The sequence below is a fragment of the Nilaparvata lugens genome, chromosome 6 (assembly GCF_014356525.2).
Source record: "Nilaparvata lugens isolate BPH chromosome 6, ASM1435652v1, whole genome shotgun sequence".
Lineage (NCBI taxonomy): Eukaryota > Metazoa > Arthropoda > Insecta > Hemiptera > Delphacidae > Nilaparvata > Nilaparvata lugens.
In genome coordinates this window covers 2,772,611-2,789,109 of record NC_052509.1, presented here as the reverse complement: position 1 = coordinate 2,789,109, position 16,499 = coordinate 2,772,611, and the positions used below count along the sequence as shown (strand labels likewise).

The following is a 16,499-nucleotide window of genomic DNA, read 5'->3' as shown; positions in this document are numbered from 1 at the left end:
CCTTCATATTGAGATTGAGTTTGTAGCTCATATAAGAGAGCTATAATATTATGAAAGGGTGGAAACATAGTGGAGCGGCAAAGTAAGCTTCAAGCTTGAGAGTGTAATAATGCATGTATTTAAATGGTGACGCACATATTAGAGCGTTATGTTCTGACCCATTTAAATATTAAATGCATTATTTTCAACACTCGAGTTAGAAGCAGCCTCCGCTCCTGGAGGAAAATAAGCTGGTGAGCATTATTGCAAAGGATGTCAGTAAAAATAGATCAATAAAAGTTGGAAACACTTATAAAATACTTACAAAATTCTTGTTGGCTCAAGTCATTCTATTGAAGTCAGATCAATATAATCAGGCCTACTACTCAAAATCGGAAAAAATTTAACAGTATTATAGTATTTAACTACATTTTTTTACTTCGTCAGTTCTACTTAAAAAATTAAATTGAATATTGTAGATAAACTAGCAGGCTCTTGGAGATTTTTCGCCACACTGTACAGAAAGCAGCTGTTTTCCAGTCCCTACGTAGATCTGAAAGACATTGTTTGCAGACGACTCTCGTCTGACGTCAAAGCAGGTTTCTTTCCGGCCTAGTCCGGAAAGAGTACACTTTCCAGCCGCTAACGTGGAACTAAGAAAGGTTATCAAAAAAAAAAAAAAAAAACTGATCAAAAAACTTTTCATTATTTGTGTTCATTATTCAATAATTAAAACATTTATAATATCATCTTATTGTCATTTGAAAGAATAAAAAAGTATAAACTCAACCTCCCACATAATTGTACATCATCTCTTAGGTTATTTAGACAAATCAGAATAAAAAATAAAAATACTTGGACAATTTCCTGATATTCAGATTACCTCAGATTTGCTAGAACTATCACCTTCCACTTCTGCTTTCGGAAGTGCTTAGTAAACAACTATTCTCATATAATTATATATTGTTTATTTTTGTGTGTGGCAAAAAATAGCGTTTGCAATACGGGCAAAACCCGTTTGCACCACTCGGCCTACGGCCTCGGACTTGAAAACCGATTTCTAGCCGGAAAAATCTCATTTTCTGCTCTAGGTGCGAAATTTACTATTTTATAAAAGTCTTATTGAGAGTCATGGATACTTCAAATACCCAAGGAAAATGATAATCAGGGTATGATAATATCATTCTAATAAAAATCAAAGAAGTACCGTGTAGCTAAATTTCTTAACAATAGGTGTCTGCCAGAAAGTTTAACAATAGGCCGCAATAATAAAAAATATACAGTAAGCTAATTTAAACAATATCATCCCTCTCCATGCTTGGTATGTAAATAGGCGACAAAACTGGGCAATATAATTTATTAATACTGTTGAGCATATCAGACTCTTTAAAATTGAAACTCTTTAAAATTGAAATACTGGATGAATTGACCTCTTCACCTAATTTTGTGCACATCTGGTGTCATGCGTACATTTTTAAATTTACCGCCTTGACAAGCAGGCAACCGAACCGTATGAAATACGTTTTCAATTTTGTTGGAAATCATTCCATTACCAACAAAAACTTGTCAATTATTTAAATATTCATAATAAAAAAATAAATTTTCATCATTTTTAGCAAACTTTATTATTGAATTTTAATAAAATTGTCAAACATTCATGTCCTGGCGGCCAACTACGTAAGCTTTGAAAAATTGAGCAGCTGTGGACATCAAAGTGAAGGACAACGGATCTATATCGGCTGTTTCTGTTCTGCTGTTAAAATTCAGAGTACAGTGTGTATTGTATATTGTGTAGGTGTAAAATGTAAGCTATTAGGCTAATAATTATTGTAAATCATTCATTGCATTGATGTAATATCGTGACTCATATTATAGGTACAATATTATTTTTAGAATGAATTGAATTTTCAAATCAAATTTAATTAACTACTGAGTGCCGGTTGCACAACAGCCGGGCCTGCAACCGGGCCTAGATCTTTAATTCTTCCAATTTACTTTATATTATTATCTTGATACAGGATGATAATAAGGTGTGCTACAGTCGTCAGGTGTAAGCCTTTTTCATTTGAAGTTTTTCAGTAACATAAGCTAGTTTTAGCGTATCTTTTTTACAATGTTGCTATTTATCTAATTTTGATATTTTTTTCTTCAGATAATCGCACTTATCTGCCGCAGTAGCATTTTCTTAGCCCAGGAATGATGACAGCAGTCATGGCCAATGGAAATTGGGATCCATGTAAGTAGAAATAATTTGATCTCAGCTCAATAATTTAGTCTATTCAGTACGGTAGAAAATATTATGTCTATCAACCACTTATCAAGCAATTTATGACCCACATTCTAATAGAATGCAATAAATTAGTATGCACCGTATTTACAAACAGAAATCATAATCAGAGTTTACCGAAGTTTTAATTTACACCGAGTATTAATATTACAATGAATTAAAAAATATATATATAGGCCTATACTAATGTGACTAGGCTACTTAGTGGTAGAGGGTAGCGAGATGTCGCTTCTATTAGAAACTTAGGTCTATTCTCTAATTTATGGTTCAGGCTACACAGTTAATTTTATTCATTCATTTTCGAATCTCTGTACTGTAGGCTGTTTTTCTTATATTGAATATATTAGAATCCCGGTACTGTGTTTAGCACTCTGATTCAATGTTACGTGTACCGTTTGTAGTTTGTAGCACTGTGAGGACTGTTGGCAACACTGGAAGAGCACGCCCCCATATTGAATCATGGTGCTTTTATCCCCCATTCACAGACGAATAGTCTTCTTGGGGGTTTCCACATTCCAATGCTGTTACAATTAAAAGAAAATAGTAATGTAATTTATCTTTATATTCATTTTTATTGTAACTTAAGTAATTTGTACAAACTTGTAATTTTATGTGGAAATAATATGAATTGAATTTAGAACTTTGATCCTATTTTCCTGTTTGTATTGTAGCACTGTAACGACTGTTGGCATAGCTGGAAGAGCACACCTTCATATTGAATCATGATACTGTTTTTAGCACCTTTATTCGATTCGCTATGAATCATTGTCCTGTTTTTAGCACTGTGACGACTGTTAGCAACGCTGGAGGAGAAGCGCCATTATATTGAACCAGAAACATTGTACAATTTTAACACTCTAATTCTATGTTGCGTGTACAGTTTCTAGCACTGTCACAACTATTGGCAACGCTGTAAGAGCATGCCTTTATATTGAATCATGGTAGCCTACTGATGATTTTAGGACTTTGATTTGCTTTGACTCGTTGTTCTGTTTCTAGCACTGTCATGACTGTCGTTATAGGCTATTGAGCTAGAATCATGGTACTGTTTTTAGCACTTCGATTCAATGTTGCGTGTCCTGTTTGTAGCACTGTCACGCCTGCTGGCCTCGCTGGAGGAGTCGCGCCAGGAGCTGCCCTCCTCGGAGGAGGAGTTCGGCTTCCTGAGCTCGCTGCTGCAGTCGAGGGAGCTCCACGCGCTCGTCCAGGTGCATAACAAGATCCTCGACAACGGCCGCGACGACAACTTCCGGCCGGTGCTGTCCACGTCGATGCAGGTCGCCCTGGAGACGCTCGATGTCCTGCTGCCTCGCATCAGTCTCAGTAACGACTGCAAACAGCTGTTTTTGCTGCTGCAGACACCGCATTTGCAGGTAGGAGTTATTTTCAAATGGCAGTTAATAGATACGTTGTATGTCATCCACCACAGTAGTGAATGAAATTCGAAAATTGATAAAAGGGGGATACTCTAGGAGGTCCTGAACTGTTTCATAATGAAACACACAGATTTTATCAATTATACATTCATTTAAGGTACAGCACCATCGTTTTATGGCCACACAGGTCACACCATAAAGCTAAGGCCAACCACTAACGATATTACACATCAAACATGCCTGTCTTGGCAAAGGCTTCGTACGAAATACAGCTCTTCAACAGCATTTTCCAAGTCCGGTCACTAACGACAGAACAAGTGTGTCAAACTTGTGGGAACGGACATGTCACGAAAAATACTTTCACGCGGAAGGCTTCGTACCAAAAGACATCGGTTTGACAAAGCTTCTAACAAAAATAAAGAAGCAATAACAATAAATTTTCCACAGGAAAATTACAAGCTATGATAATACAAAAATAATTTAGGCCTAACTAAAATTGATCAGAGAAGAAAAAAATAATCAACAAAGAATCAAAGGCACAAAAACCTAACCTCAAATAATTTTTGTTTGAAGTCTTTCGTCGAAGATATAAAATGTCTGTACAGGCATGTTGGACAGACATGCAGTATACGTTTCAAGGTCCCCTGAGTCCAAAAAAGTGGTTTTTGAGTATTGGTGTGTGTGTGTGTGTGTGTGTGTTTGAGTGTATGTGCGTCTGTGTACATGATATCTCATCTCCCAATTAACGGAATGACTTAAAACTTGGAACTTAAGGTCCTTACAATATAACGATCCGACACGAACAATTTCGATCTAATGCAGTTCAAGATGGCGGATAAAATGGTGAAAATGTTGTCAAAAACAGGGTTTTTTGCGATTTTCTCGAAAACGGCTCCAACGATTTTGATCAAATTTATACCTAGAATAGTCATTGATAAGCTCTATCAACTGCCACTAGTCCCATATCTGTAAAAATTCCAGGCGCTCCCCCCCATCTATGCAAAGTTTGATTTTAGATTCCCAATTATCAGGCTTTAGATACAATTTAAACAAAACATTTCTAGTGGAAAAGATTAAGCATGAAAATCTCTACAATTAATGTATTGTAACATTTTCACCTAAAATTCAAAATAAGCTCGAAATCGAAGAAAATGTTATTATTTCAATTGCAAACTGTTGGCAACTGTTGATTCTATTAAATCATTCACTATGAAGAGATAACAAACTTCGTGTGTCTCCAGCGTTGTTGTCCTGTCACCAGCTGGCTTGGATCTTTGAATAGTAGACCTGAGATGCGCGGGAACACTAGCGTCAGGTGTTAATTTTCATAACGGCAAGGAAAGTTGTGTGAGTGCGCCACCCCAGATTTTTCTCTATGAATCCACACAACATGCAGTCAAATAACGACATGCAGTCCTATCCTACAAATTCAACAAAGGCACATTGAAACAGATAGTTTTTGAAACAGATAGTTTTTGAAACAGAGACCTCCATAAATCATACCGAATCATATTTGACTGCATGTCGTGTGTATACATAGAAAAAAGTGTGTTAATACATCGCAGCTCAATGGATCAATAAACCATCACCTTGAATAATAGTTATTAGAAACTAGTACTCATGTGGAGCGTTTTCGGATTTTATCAGTGTTGAAAATGGATTTTTTAAAAATCCGATCGTGCTTCACGTTAGTAATATAGTAAGGACAACGTTATAATGGCAGTGGATCAAGATAGGAGAATAACGATGCCGATTCTCTGCATTAATAAATTATATTTCTACGCTGTCAAAAACATAATTGGCATTGTTGTAGACCTAGAAAAGGATAGTACCACCGGCTTTGTGGAATGATAGACAAGGATAGCAAAACCAAAGTTGAACAAATACTGTCATTATAAAGTGGACCTCACTATAGTTTTTAATAACTATTATTCAAAAATTAGACTGTACTGTCGTCAAAAATAGTTGAAAACGGATTATTATAGACCTATAATTTGTGATGGTATAAAATATTATTATTATTATCATTATTATTATTATATTATATTAAGCGAGCAATTTCTGTATTTATATATCTGGTTATTTATGTTTAACGGATCTCGAAAACGGCTCTAACGATTTTCACGAAATTTAGAACATAGTAGGTTTATGATATAAAGATTCGATTGCACTAGGTCTCATCCTTGGGAAAACTCGTTGAACGACATTAAAAGGTTAACTCATCCTTGGCTGTAACAGCTGTGGATATTAAAAAAGTGAGTGAGCGAGTGAGTATGTGAAAAATCAAAATATCGCATCCCCGAAATTCATAAGATGACATATAGCCAGCTGTGAAATATGAACACGATCATTTTACAGAATTATTGTGTTCTGTTTATCAATAAATAAAAATAACGAGCGAAGCTCGGTGCCCCGATATTTATTATTATTAGCTATTTCTTATTTATTCACAAATACAAATAAAATGAAATATTGTATTATCGAATGGGACTATTCACACTCAGAAAATAGTCCCATTATAACGTTTGGGAACCACTTATGGAAGTCTCACCTTGTTTTATTCAGAGTTTAATCTTGATATGTTATTCAATTCAATTTGTTAATAATTTGTGTTGAATTATTGACAGGGCCTGCTATGTGCACATGACGCCGTGGCCCAGAAAGACTACTTCCCACGTCTGCCTGAAATACCTCTCGAAGTCGACGAGGATGAGGAAACAATTAAGATTGTTCAGCTAGTTAAGAGCAATGAGCCACTGGTGAGTGTTATCTCCACTACTTTGTCCACTATTCACCGTTAATTGAGCGTGCAATTAGCATTCATTGCTTAATATTGCCATTATAAGACGGAATACGACAGTGTAGAACTCTGTCCCATTCCACGTTCCGTTACGAGCTGCTGGTTAATGAATCAATTTGAACACTTTTTTAACAACATAAAATCTAATTCTCTGTAATTCCAAGACCTTTAAGTTTCTTTCACGTTAAGAATGTTGAACAGCTGCTATAGTGAGGTCTACGTTATAATGGCAGAGTTTGATTAGCAATTGTATTGTAATCCTTGTCTATCTTTCAACAAAGCTGTTAGTGCTATCTCTTTGTCGCTTTTTTCTGCTGCCAAATCGCGTTTAACAATGTAGAAATATAATCAATTAGTGAAGTATTTAATCTTGATGATAAAAATTCATTATGCAATCTTTGAAAAATATCGTTTATTTCTCGATAAAATATAAATTATGACTAACCTATTATTATTTTATAAATATTTAATTATGATTATCTTAAACGAGGATGAACAGTTAATATTACATGAATAAGCCTGCATCAGTTACCGTCCATAGAATGCATTGACAAGACAGAGAATTGGCAACGTTGTTCTTCTATCTTTCTCCATTGCCATTATAACGTGAACCTCACTATAGTTAATACATTAATTTGAACACTTTTTTACATGTTTTAGGTAGTAGGAAACTCCACCACCTGAGTAGCTTTGCATATTATTTACATAAAAATGAACTCCTATGTCATTGAAAAAAATTATAATTATGTATAATTCGTTGTTTATTAGACCAATCCAATTTTGATGTTTCTAACAAATTCTAGAATCATGCCGTTGATATTTTTGATGAAGATATAATTTTTCCATTAACCAATTCAGTTGTATTTATCAAACATTTTTTGTGAAATCGTAAGTCATCTATTTCAAAATATTTTTATTAGTAGAACTCCAATCATCCGAACTCCGATTACCCGAATCACTTTCAGAAAAAATTGTTGTCCAAAAAAGCCTAAATTGACAGAGATGTTTAAAAACCAATGATTTTCATTTCTAAACTTGTATACAAGTACATTTTATCTATATTTAAAACATGTGAAAATATCATGTTTCTTCTATTTGATTCAATAAAAAAAATAGTGCAATATCAAATCGCAGCTTTTTTCTCTCCAATAGCAATTTAAAAAAAACTCCGAATATTTGATTATCCGAATGGGTCCCGGTCCCCATTAATTCGTATAATTGGAGTTATGCTGTATTTGTATATAGTATGAATTAATTAATTTCCTCAATCAACTAGATTAGAACAATTCTATTAACAGTAGCCTAATAAATACATGTCGTTAATAATTTATGGCATTATGAGAGCACAATATGCCAATGTATAGCTATGCAATGTAATAATAATTATTGTCTTTTGATCAATTAAATTACGACATAGCAGTCACATATTTATATATAAAATCTATATCAGCTTCTACTCACATTAGTGGAGCGTTTTCGGACACTAGGCCCATCCTCAACACTGGTTGACACTTCCGTTGTGGAATTCACAGTTATAGTTTGTGTAGAATAAGTTGAGACTTGGCCCTCCATCCCAAGAAATCACAGGGTTGCCAAATCGTGTAAAATTGCAACATTATCAAATTTCCAATTCAACGTCAGAATTGGATGTAGAATATCATCCCCGATATCCTAGTAGTGCTAGAAAAGTTTCAGGGTTGAAAGATCAAAAGGAAATTCAACTTTCATGGTAAAATTGGAAACATCACGATATTTTTTTTTTTAATATCACTTCTCTCAGAATAATCATGAGACGTTGTAATGGGTGATAATTTTATATCACATTAACGGGGAGAATGTCTCCTTTCTATTGGTGTCTGGATCATTTTTATTCGACCTATAGCTATTTTTTAATTTATGTTTATGTTCGTCAATGTCGAGACATTTCGAGCAGAAAACATGAAATTTTCGACATGCTAAAAACTTTTTCGTTTCAAAAGATAAGTAGGTGGTGAAAGCGAGAAAGTTTCTCAGAAATAATTTGAATTATTTTTCCAAGTCGGATAAAAATTATTTAGACACCAATAACAGGAGACATTCTCCCCGTTAATTTAATTTAGAATTATTACGCATTACGACGCCCCATGATTCTGAGAGAAATGTGATATTCAAAAGAAAAACAAATTTTCGCGATGTTTCCAATTTTATCATAAAAGTTAAATTTCCTTTTAATCCTTCAAACCTGGATCTTTAGCACTACTAGGATAACGGGGATGATATTCTACATCCAATTCTGACGTTGAATTGGAAATTTGAGAAAGTTGCAATTTTACACGAATTGGCAACCCTTAATTTCTTGGGATGGAGGGCCAAGTCTCAAGTTATTTTACACAAACTATAGTAAGCAGCGTGCCCTACAACCCACGCTGTGGACAATCCACAACGGACGTTTCAACCAGTGTTGAGGAAGGGCCTAGTGTCCGAAAGCGCTTCACAAATGTGAGTAGAAGCTAATATAGCTTTTATTTATAAATACCTGACTGCTATGTCGTAATTTAATTGTTCAAAAGTGATGATTAACAAGCAGTTCCTAATGGAAACAAACATTGAAGAGAATTATTGTCTAATGTAATGTATAGATAAATATCCTTTACCGTCAATAATATCGAAATATCACGGATGAATATATTATAGAACAAATATACAGTTTTTACTTTTCGGTACTTGAAATAATAATCCAATCACGTGTTCTACATGGATGGATTGATTGGAATTTACATTCCATATGTCTTACATTTTATAAAATTGTTATATTTTTCAGTATTTAGAATAAGCATCTATTCACAAGTTCTTCGTGAATAGATTGATAGTGATTGGATGCTACATTCTATCTGTCTAGAATTTAAAGAGTGAAGTTTTAAGAGAGTGAGGTTTGTAGTATCAAGAGAGTGCAGTTTAAAGTATTCTAAAAGTAAAGTTTGAAGTATTACGAGAGTGAATTTCTCCTGTGATTTATAGTCTTGATATCATTTCATTTTTATAGTTTTAAATATTCTGATAAATAGCTTCCCAAGTGTTCCTGTGATTTGCAGTCTTAATAGCATTTAATTTCCTTAGTTTTAAATATTCTGATAAATAGCTTCCCAAGTGTTATAGTGTTGGAAATCCATTAGCATGCAAATTTAAATATTTGGTTTCACGTGTCTTAGTTGTGGTTAGATTAGAAAAACGTTCTTTGGTGAAGTTAGGGATAATAATTCATTCTATTTTGCAGTAGAGGAGTATTATTTTCAAATCGAACAAATTTGTCATTACATTTAGGGCCGTTTCCACAGTCAAAGCTTAAACTGAATTTAATCAGCTGGTGGCTTGAACTCAAAATGAAACACATTATAACAAACACTACTTAATACGGATTTAATCCAGTTTAAAATGGAATTTAGTTTAAACTGTCACTGTGCAAAGGCATGGCTTACTTCAGATCTATCTATAGTAGGCTATGGCAAAGGGCCCTTAATATCATAGACTCTATTATATTAAATGTAATGACAACATAGACAATTGAAATTTCAAATTCAAATAGAATTATTATTATTTTGTCATGTGAAACTATATATGAGCATAGCTCTAACAGTGTATGACACGTCAATTAAATAATATTAAACTACATCTAGTTTTAGTGGTAGAAGAAAGTATTAATTGAATTTTATGAAAAAGATCAATCGTAAATACATGAAAATAGAAAATTATAAATAGATGAAACTATAAAATACAGTATGAATAGTACATCATTCGAAACTCACTACTGTAATGTGAAAAGAAAAAAATTAGAAAATATATTTTATTAGCAGATGAAATAGTTTTAAACAAATCAAACTCCTCATCCATTATCCACCTATTGTATCATGCATATTAGAACGTTACATATTGCATCATATGTTAGTTGAGTTGCTTTAGTTTTGGTGGCTGGGAGAAATTTGACTCGTTTGAACTGGAAAGAAGTCATAATTATGCACTTGAATACTTGCCAGCTTAAAAGGGGACATCGACTCCTGTCTCAATTATTATCCAATTCAAGTAATCAACTGTGCTGATGTTTTGTCTTCTGTTATACTGCAGAGAAAAAAGAAGAGGGCTTCTTTCTTTCAGTTGCAGTAGCATTCATCAGATTATTGAAGTGATTCATTCAATTTATATGATTGGCCGTTCAAAAATAGAATGATAGATAATTTTTATTAACACAAGACAAGGATATTTTTGAAGATTTTTATAACAATTTTTCATATTCTAAATATTCAGTCTTTATATATTTGTTTTAGAAAATGGCTCTTAGAATTAATTCATCAAATAATTTATAGAAATTCTAGAATTGAGATAGTATAAATCCAGATGAAAATTAGTAGAATATTGCCTACATGTTAGATAGATGATTATAGATATCATATTAAGCTCGCACTCCAATCACATTATCATTTCAAATTTCAATAATTCATGGGTTATTACTATCAGTACTGAATTACTAGCTATTTAGCTTTTCGGTTGGCAATAATTTAGTGAGAGTTATGTGTTGAAGGTTGAAATTTTGATTATTTTACTCTCTAAATAGTTCACTAATGTAGCTCTTCTTCCTCACACTTATATAATTATATATATTGAATATATTTTCTTCCTCATATATTTTTAGAAAATAATTTGTATGAAAACGTGGTTTAATATGGAATTGTACCGACACAAGCTCACACTAGATCTATTTCAGTAGCCATTGATATTGCAATTTCTTCTGAAGGATGTAGTATCATCCTTTTGTATCGGTTAGTCGATGAATTCTAATGTAATATCGAATTTTCACAGAATATAGAGTTGTTAGTAACTGTTCAAAAAATTTAGATCTCGTATTTTTCCTTCAAGTAAGAAGGCTAACACCTTGTTCACAGTTTTATATAATGCACAATTATTGATTGCACTGATCATCCTAATGTGTTATTTATTGGTATTTCCTCAATATTCCAAAAAGAATTCAAATTCAAATTTATTTCTCAAAAAGCATACACAATTATAATAATATAATATAACATCTGAAAGTAATACAAGAAAAGTACTACAGTATTAAATATATAAAAATACTCCCAAAATTGCAGTATATTTTTTATGTCATCTATTTTTAAGGAGTAGCCTACCAGGTAAAACCTGTGCGTATACCTAATTATCTAAGGTAACCTAATCTTAGGTAAGACCTAATATCTAGGAAGATATCAAAATATCAAAAAGAATAGCAGAAGATACAGTTTATTGAATATTTTCAGAAATCAAATATCTCATTGAATATTTTTAGAATTCGAATATCTCATACAAAGTTTTTGTAGATATTACTTATTACATTCTCAGTTGAGCTAATCCAGTATTTGGCTTAATACAGAAACATATTTAATTTATTAGGTAGTCCATTAGGCCAAACAAAAATAAAAGAAAATTGGTCATTCATCCAAAATTCTTATAGACTTAACTCAATGAATAGATCAGATTTTCAGTTCACCTAATACAGTATGTACCGTATTCGACCTCGTTGACCCAGAAGTATTATAATTGAGTGAAAGTGTTCGAAAATTGAAAAATGTCGATATAAATATTTCTAGGCTCTACTTATAGAAACGTCTCAAATTCTTAATTGATCTTAAATAATACCTTGTATTTAACTTGATACAGAAGCCCATTGATTTGTTCAGTTAATACGAAATTATTGTTGATTTTACTTATAAATACCTCAATTTTATGATTGACCCAATACGGTTTGTATTTATTTATTCTCAATGGAGACAACGAGTTTCCCCAAATATGTGTCCTTAACAATAAAAATTGTACAGATACAAATGAAAAAAGAAAAATATGATAAAAATAATACGAACTTATGCAATAATAAATAATACAAACAACAAAAATACCACCCTATTCAAAAATGAAAATACAAAGATTTGCTAGATATTATAGTAGCAGGCTTAGTTGAATATTGACTGATAATTGACTAGATAAATTGAATATTTACCTGATAATTGACTAGAACAGTTCATGTAAATATTTTTCAGCTAAATTTGATATTATTATTCATTGATAATAATACTACTACAAATTTAATTTCTACTTACATAACTTGATACAATAAGAACTAGTTATGCTTATAATGATGTGGCAATGCGGGGAAACCTTCCTCTTTTAAATTGTCAACAGGTATTTTTTATAATACGGCAATCGTTTTATTAAACTCGTTAATTTACATTCGATTATTTTTGAAAATTTTGCAAATTGTTGTGCACTGACTGAGCTTTCATTTATGTAATGCTATCAGACCGGAGCTCAGAGCGCAGAACCCATTGTGGTGAGTAAAAACTACACCTCTTGGTAGAGAAGAATTTCTACCCTATTTGCAAATTTTGCAAAACTCCCTTACCCCACAAAGCAAGCATGCTAAACGCATCGCCTTAATCTCAAAACTGTTTCATGTGTTTCATCTAGATCATCTTCTTGTACTGTCTAAAAAAATATTACCTGTCTTTAAACTATATATAAACTAAATATACTGTCTATTAACTAAAACATTTCATCAAAATGAAAATTGAGAACCGATTTTCTTGTCCTGTATTTATCTGTCGATATCATTAAACCGATCTATCTCTGCTTCTTGTCATATCTGTTTTTCCAATGTATAATTATTATGATCTCTTCCTGTCTCATCATTTTTAGCTATTATTTCATCTTGTAGTGCTCTATTCATTGACTTCTTACGGGTTCAAACTATTACCAGTATTGTAACATATAATACCTTCGTTGAGCGCAAACTATTTGTCCTACAGAATCATCATCTATCAAGAACATATTCTATTTAAAACCTTGTAGAATTCAGATTGAATACTATCTAAATTGATAAAAACAATATAAAAACTTTTATTGCCCTTTATTAAAAACTTTAAAGGGTACTTTAAAGGTTTTTATTTTTTTTTTGTGTAGTTGAGAAGTGATATTGTGGTAATTATTCATATTGAATGAAAAAGACTAAGAAATTGTCAAAAAACCACAGATTTATTGAAACTTAGAAAGACCGTTGTCGGTTATTACACCATTATCAATCTCTGATAAACTTTATTAGAAGTTTATCAGAGATTGACAATGGTTTAATAACCGAAACCGGTCTTTCTAACTATCAATAAATCTGTGGTTTTTGACAATTTCTTAGGTTTTATATTGTTTTTATTAATTTGAATAAATAACCCACATAAGTGAAGTGATTTTATGAATACTATCTTTATTCATGCCTCCATTTTGTTGTTTTCTCCACGTAACACTTCCTCCTGAACTATGAAAGTCCCAATAGTGATAAAATTTCTCAAATATTATTACTCACCACTATAGATACATTACATGAAATCAAGTAGACAAACTGTACTCCCATCTATCACTCATCATTATCTGATCGTGTAATAGCCTTTTGAAATGTCTAATATCATAGCCACCTCTAATACAAGGCCCTGGCCTACGGTATTGCAATGTCGCAGTGTAGGCCTAGAATCTAAAGGTGCGTACAGATTTACATTTACGCGCCGCGAACATGAGCAATTCTCTTTTAATCAGCTGACTATATCTGTATTTGTACAGAAACGGTAAGATACAGATATAAAAAGCTTGGCATCAGCTGATTAAAAGTGAATTGCTAATGTTTGCGGCACGTAAATCTGTACGCACCTTTATACATGATTGGTGAAAAAGATCAGCTGGTATTTTTTCAAATCTTTTTCACTAATAATGTTTAGATTCTGGGCCTCCGCTGCGACGTTGCAATATCGTAGGCCAGGGCCTTGTATTAGAGGTGGCTGTGCTAATACTCTTCCCAAATTGGTATAAATGTATGCAGTCCACTGTCTCTTCCTCATCTTTTATTCTTTCTAGATTTTTTTACAAATAATCTCATTAGCTGATGGAATAAACATTCTTCACTCCAAAAATTAGATTCATCAATTTCACCTAAATCGCTTCAAATTAGTTGAATCTGTAGTTGACACTCAACTCATCTCATCTGTGTAAATTTAGAGCTGTTTCTTATTTCACAATATTTGCGTTTAAATCATTAGTTGAACGCATGGTACATGTAGCTATGTAGATTTTTTTTAAGATAATTGATTATGACATCACTGCAACTCACTATATATGTAGAGGTCTTCAAGAATCTCCTATTCACATCGTTAATCTTACTTAGCAATTAATAATGTATTTTGTTATTCAATAATATGTATTTCTTGACTCACTTAGATACGAGTATAGATGGACCTGGGAGTAAGTAAGTTGAGTAAGAAAGTTTTGTACATTCAAAAAGTTCATTGCATTCAAAATTGAAACTATTCAGGCATTTGATAGTACGTTATCCCGTTTTTACTTAATGTACAAAATGAGATTTTCAACTGACAAAACTCTTTCTATGGCATTATTTTTTAAGATTTAGGCCCGGGTAAAAATGCAATAGGCCCGAAAAAATCAATTACTTCACTCATTTCAGTCAGTTCCACATCTTATTTTCAAGTTTTTTTCCACTGAAAGCTGAAAAACTTTATTACGAATTATGAAACTATTCTATAGGCAGATACAAATTAATTCATGAAAACATGGTATCCACTGATCTAGATAGGCCTAGTATAATCAAACTCAAGGTCTATAGAAAGAGGTGTGGTCACGCGGCCATCAATTCAGTTATGTTGTAATTGTGTTTAATGTATTATTACAAGTTTCATTGAAACATTGTTTTCTATTTGTTTATTTATCTCACACTGTCACAACATCTAATAAATGATTGGGAGAGAATCAACAGAATAAACCTACTAGTTTTTCTCTCCCTAATTTTGATAGGTCTAATGAGTTTATAATTAATAAGTTTTTAATAGTCTAAGTGCCGGTTGCACAATAGCTGGTTCAATTAAATCGTGTTTAATTTCACGAAAACCAATCAGAGAAGCCTTCTTTTTGAAAAAGCCTTCTTTGATTGTTTCTTATGAAATTAATCACGATTTAACTGGCTTTTGTGCAACCGGCACTTAGACTATCAAAAACTAATTACTTATAAACTCATAAGACCTCATCAAAATTAGGGAGAGAAACACTAGTAGGTTTATTCTGTTGATTCTCTCCCAATCATTTATTAGATGTTGTGACTGTGTGAGATAAATAAACAAATAGAAAACAATGTTTGGTCTAAATACAATTTTTATTGGATAATATCAATCTAATCTTTGTTGTTGATTGAATGTGGTTGTGTTTGTTGCAGGGAGCGACAATCAAGACAGACGAGGAGACGGGCAAAATAGTGATAGCGCGCGTGATGCATGGAGGTGCGGCCGATCGGTCGGGGCTGATTCATGTCGGGGACGAGGTGGTCGAGGTCAACAACATCAATGTTGAGGGCAAAACGCCCAACGATGTTCTCAAAATACTGGTAATTCACCCGTTTCTATGTTTGTTTTAAGTCTGCTGTTTTAAAAAATAGTTCACTGATGAGTAGGCCTACTGTTCCCCATCTGAGTCCAAAACAGTTTTTTGAAACTGGTCGAATGACTGCTGTTTTCCGAGTCCAAAATTATTCGAAATACAGGGTCATTCAGTGAAACTGAAATATTTTATCAAGTGACGAATTCTTTAAGAATTTTTTCTTCAATGGTAATGAATATATAAAAAAGGTAGCATCTACATTCACTTTTGTACATTTACTGTACAATAAATGAAAGCATATTTTTTTAATATAACTTCAGCAGAATGTCTTCCATAGAAATCTATGCATTTTCAACTTTACCATGACATTTTGCAGTGTATCGACTAGTATTCCATCAAATTCGTATAGATCTCGTAGATTTGGGTGTGGCTTAGCTCTTATTCCAGAATTCTGAATGGAACAGTGTGGCTTTTCCAGTCATAAACAACATTGCAGCACTACAAGAGTTGCTATGAATGCTGCGCTATTTCCCAAAACAGGGATAAATTGTGGGGTTTCTTGAAAAGGAGAGTTTTCCTGACGATCCGTCCAAAAAAATCCCACCACTGAAGCATT

General features: G+C 32.8%; 1 protein-coding gene across 1 annotated transcript in view; it reads left to right on the top strand.

Annotated features, from left to right (window-relative positions):
- Nucleotides 1-2,109: 2,109 nt before the first annotated feature.
- LOC111051252 (MAGUK p55 subfamily member 7) overlaps nucleotides 2,110-16,499 on the top strand; it is a 40,995-nt gene continuing 26,605 nt past the window's right edge. The window contains exons 1-4 of the mRNA XM_039431330.1: nucleotides 2,110-2,215; nucleotides 3,356-3,639; nucleotides 6,270-6,401; nucleotides 15,723-15,890. Coding sequence (XP_039287264.1) covers nucleotides 2,176-2,215; nucleotides 3,356-3,639; nucleotides 6,270-6,401; nucleotides 15,723-15,890 — 624 coding nt within the window. The 5' untranslated portion in view covers nucleotides 2,110-2,175. The remainder of the gene's footprint in view (nucleotides 2,216-3,355; nucleotides 3,640-6,269; nucleotides 6,402-15,722; nucleotides 15,891-16,499) is intronic.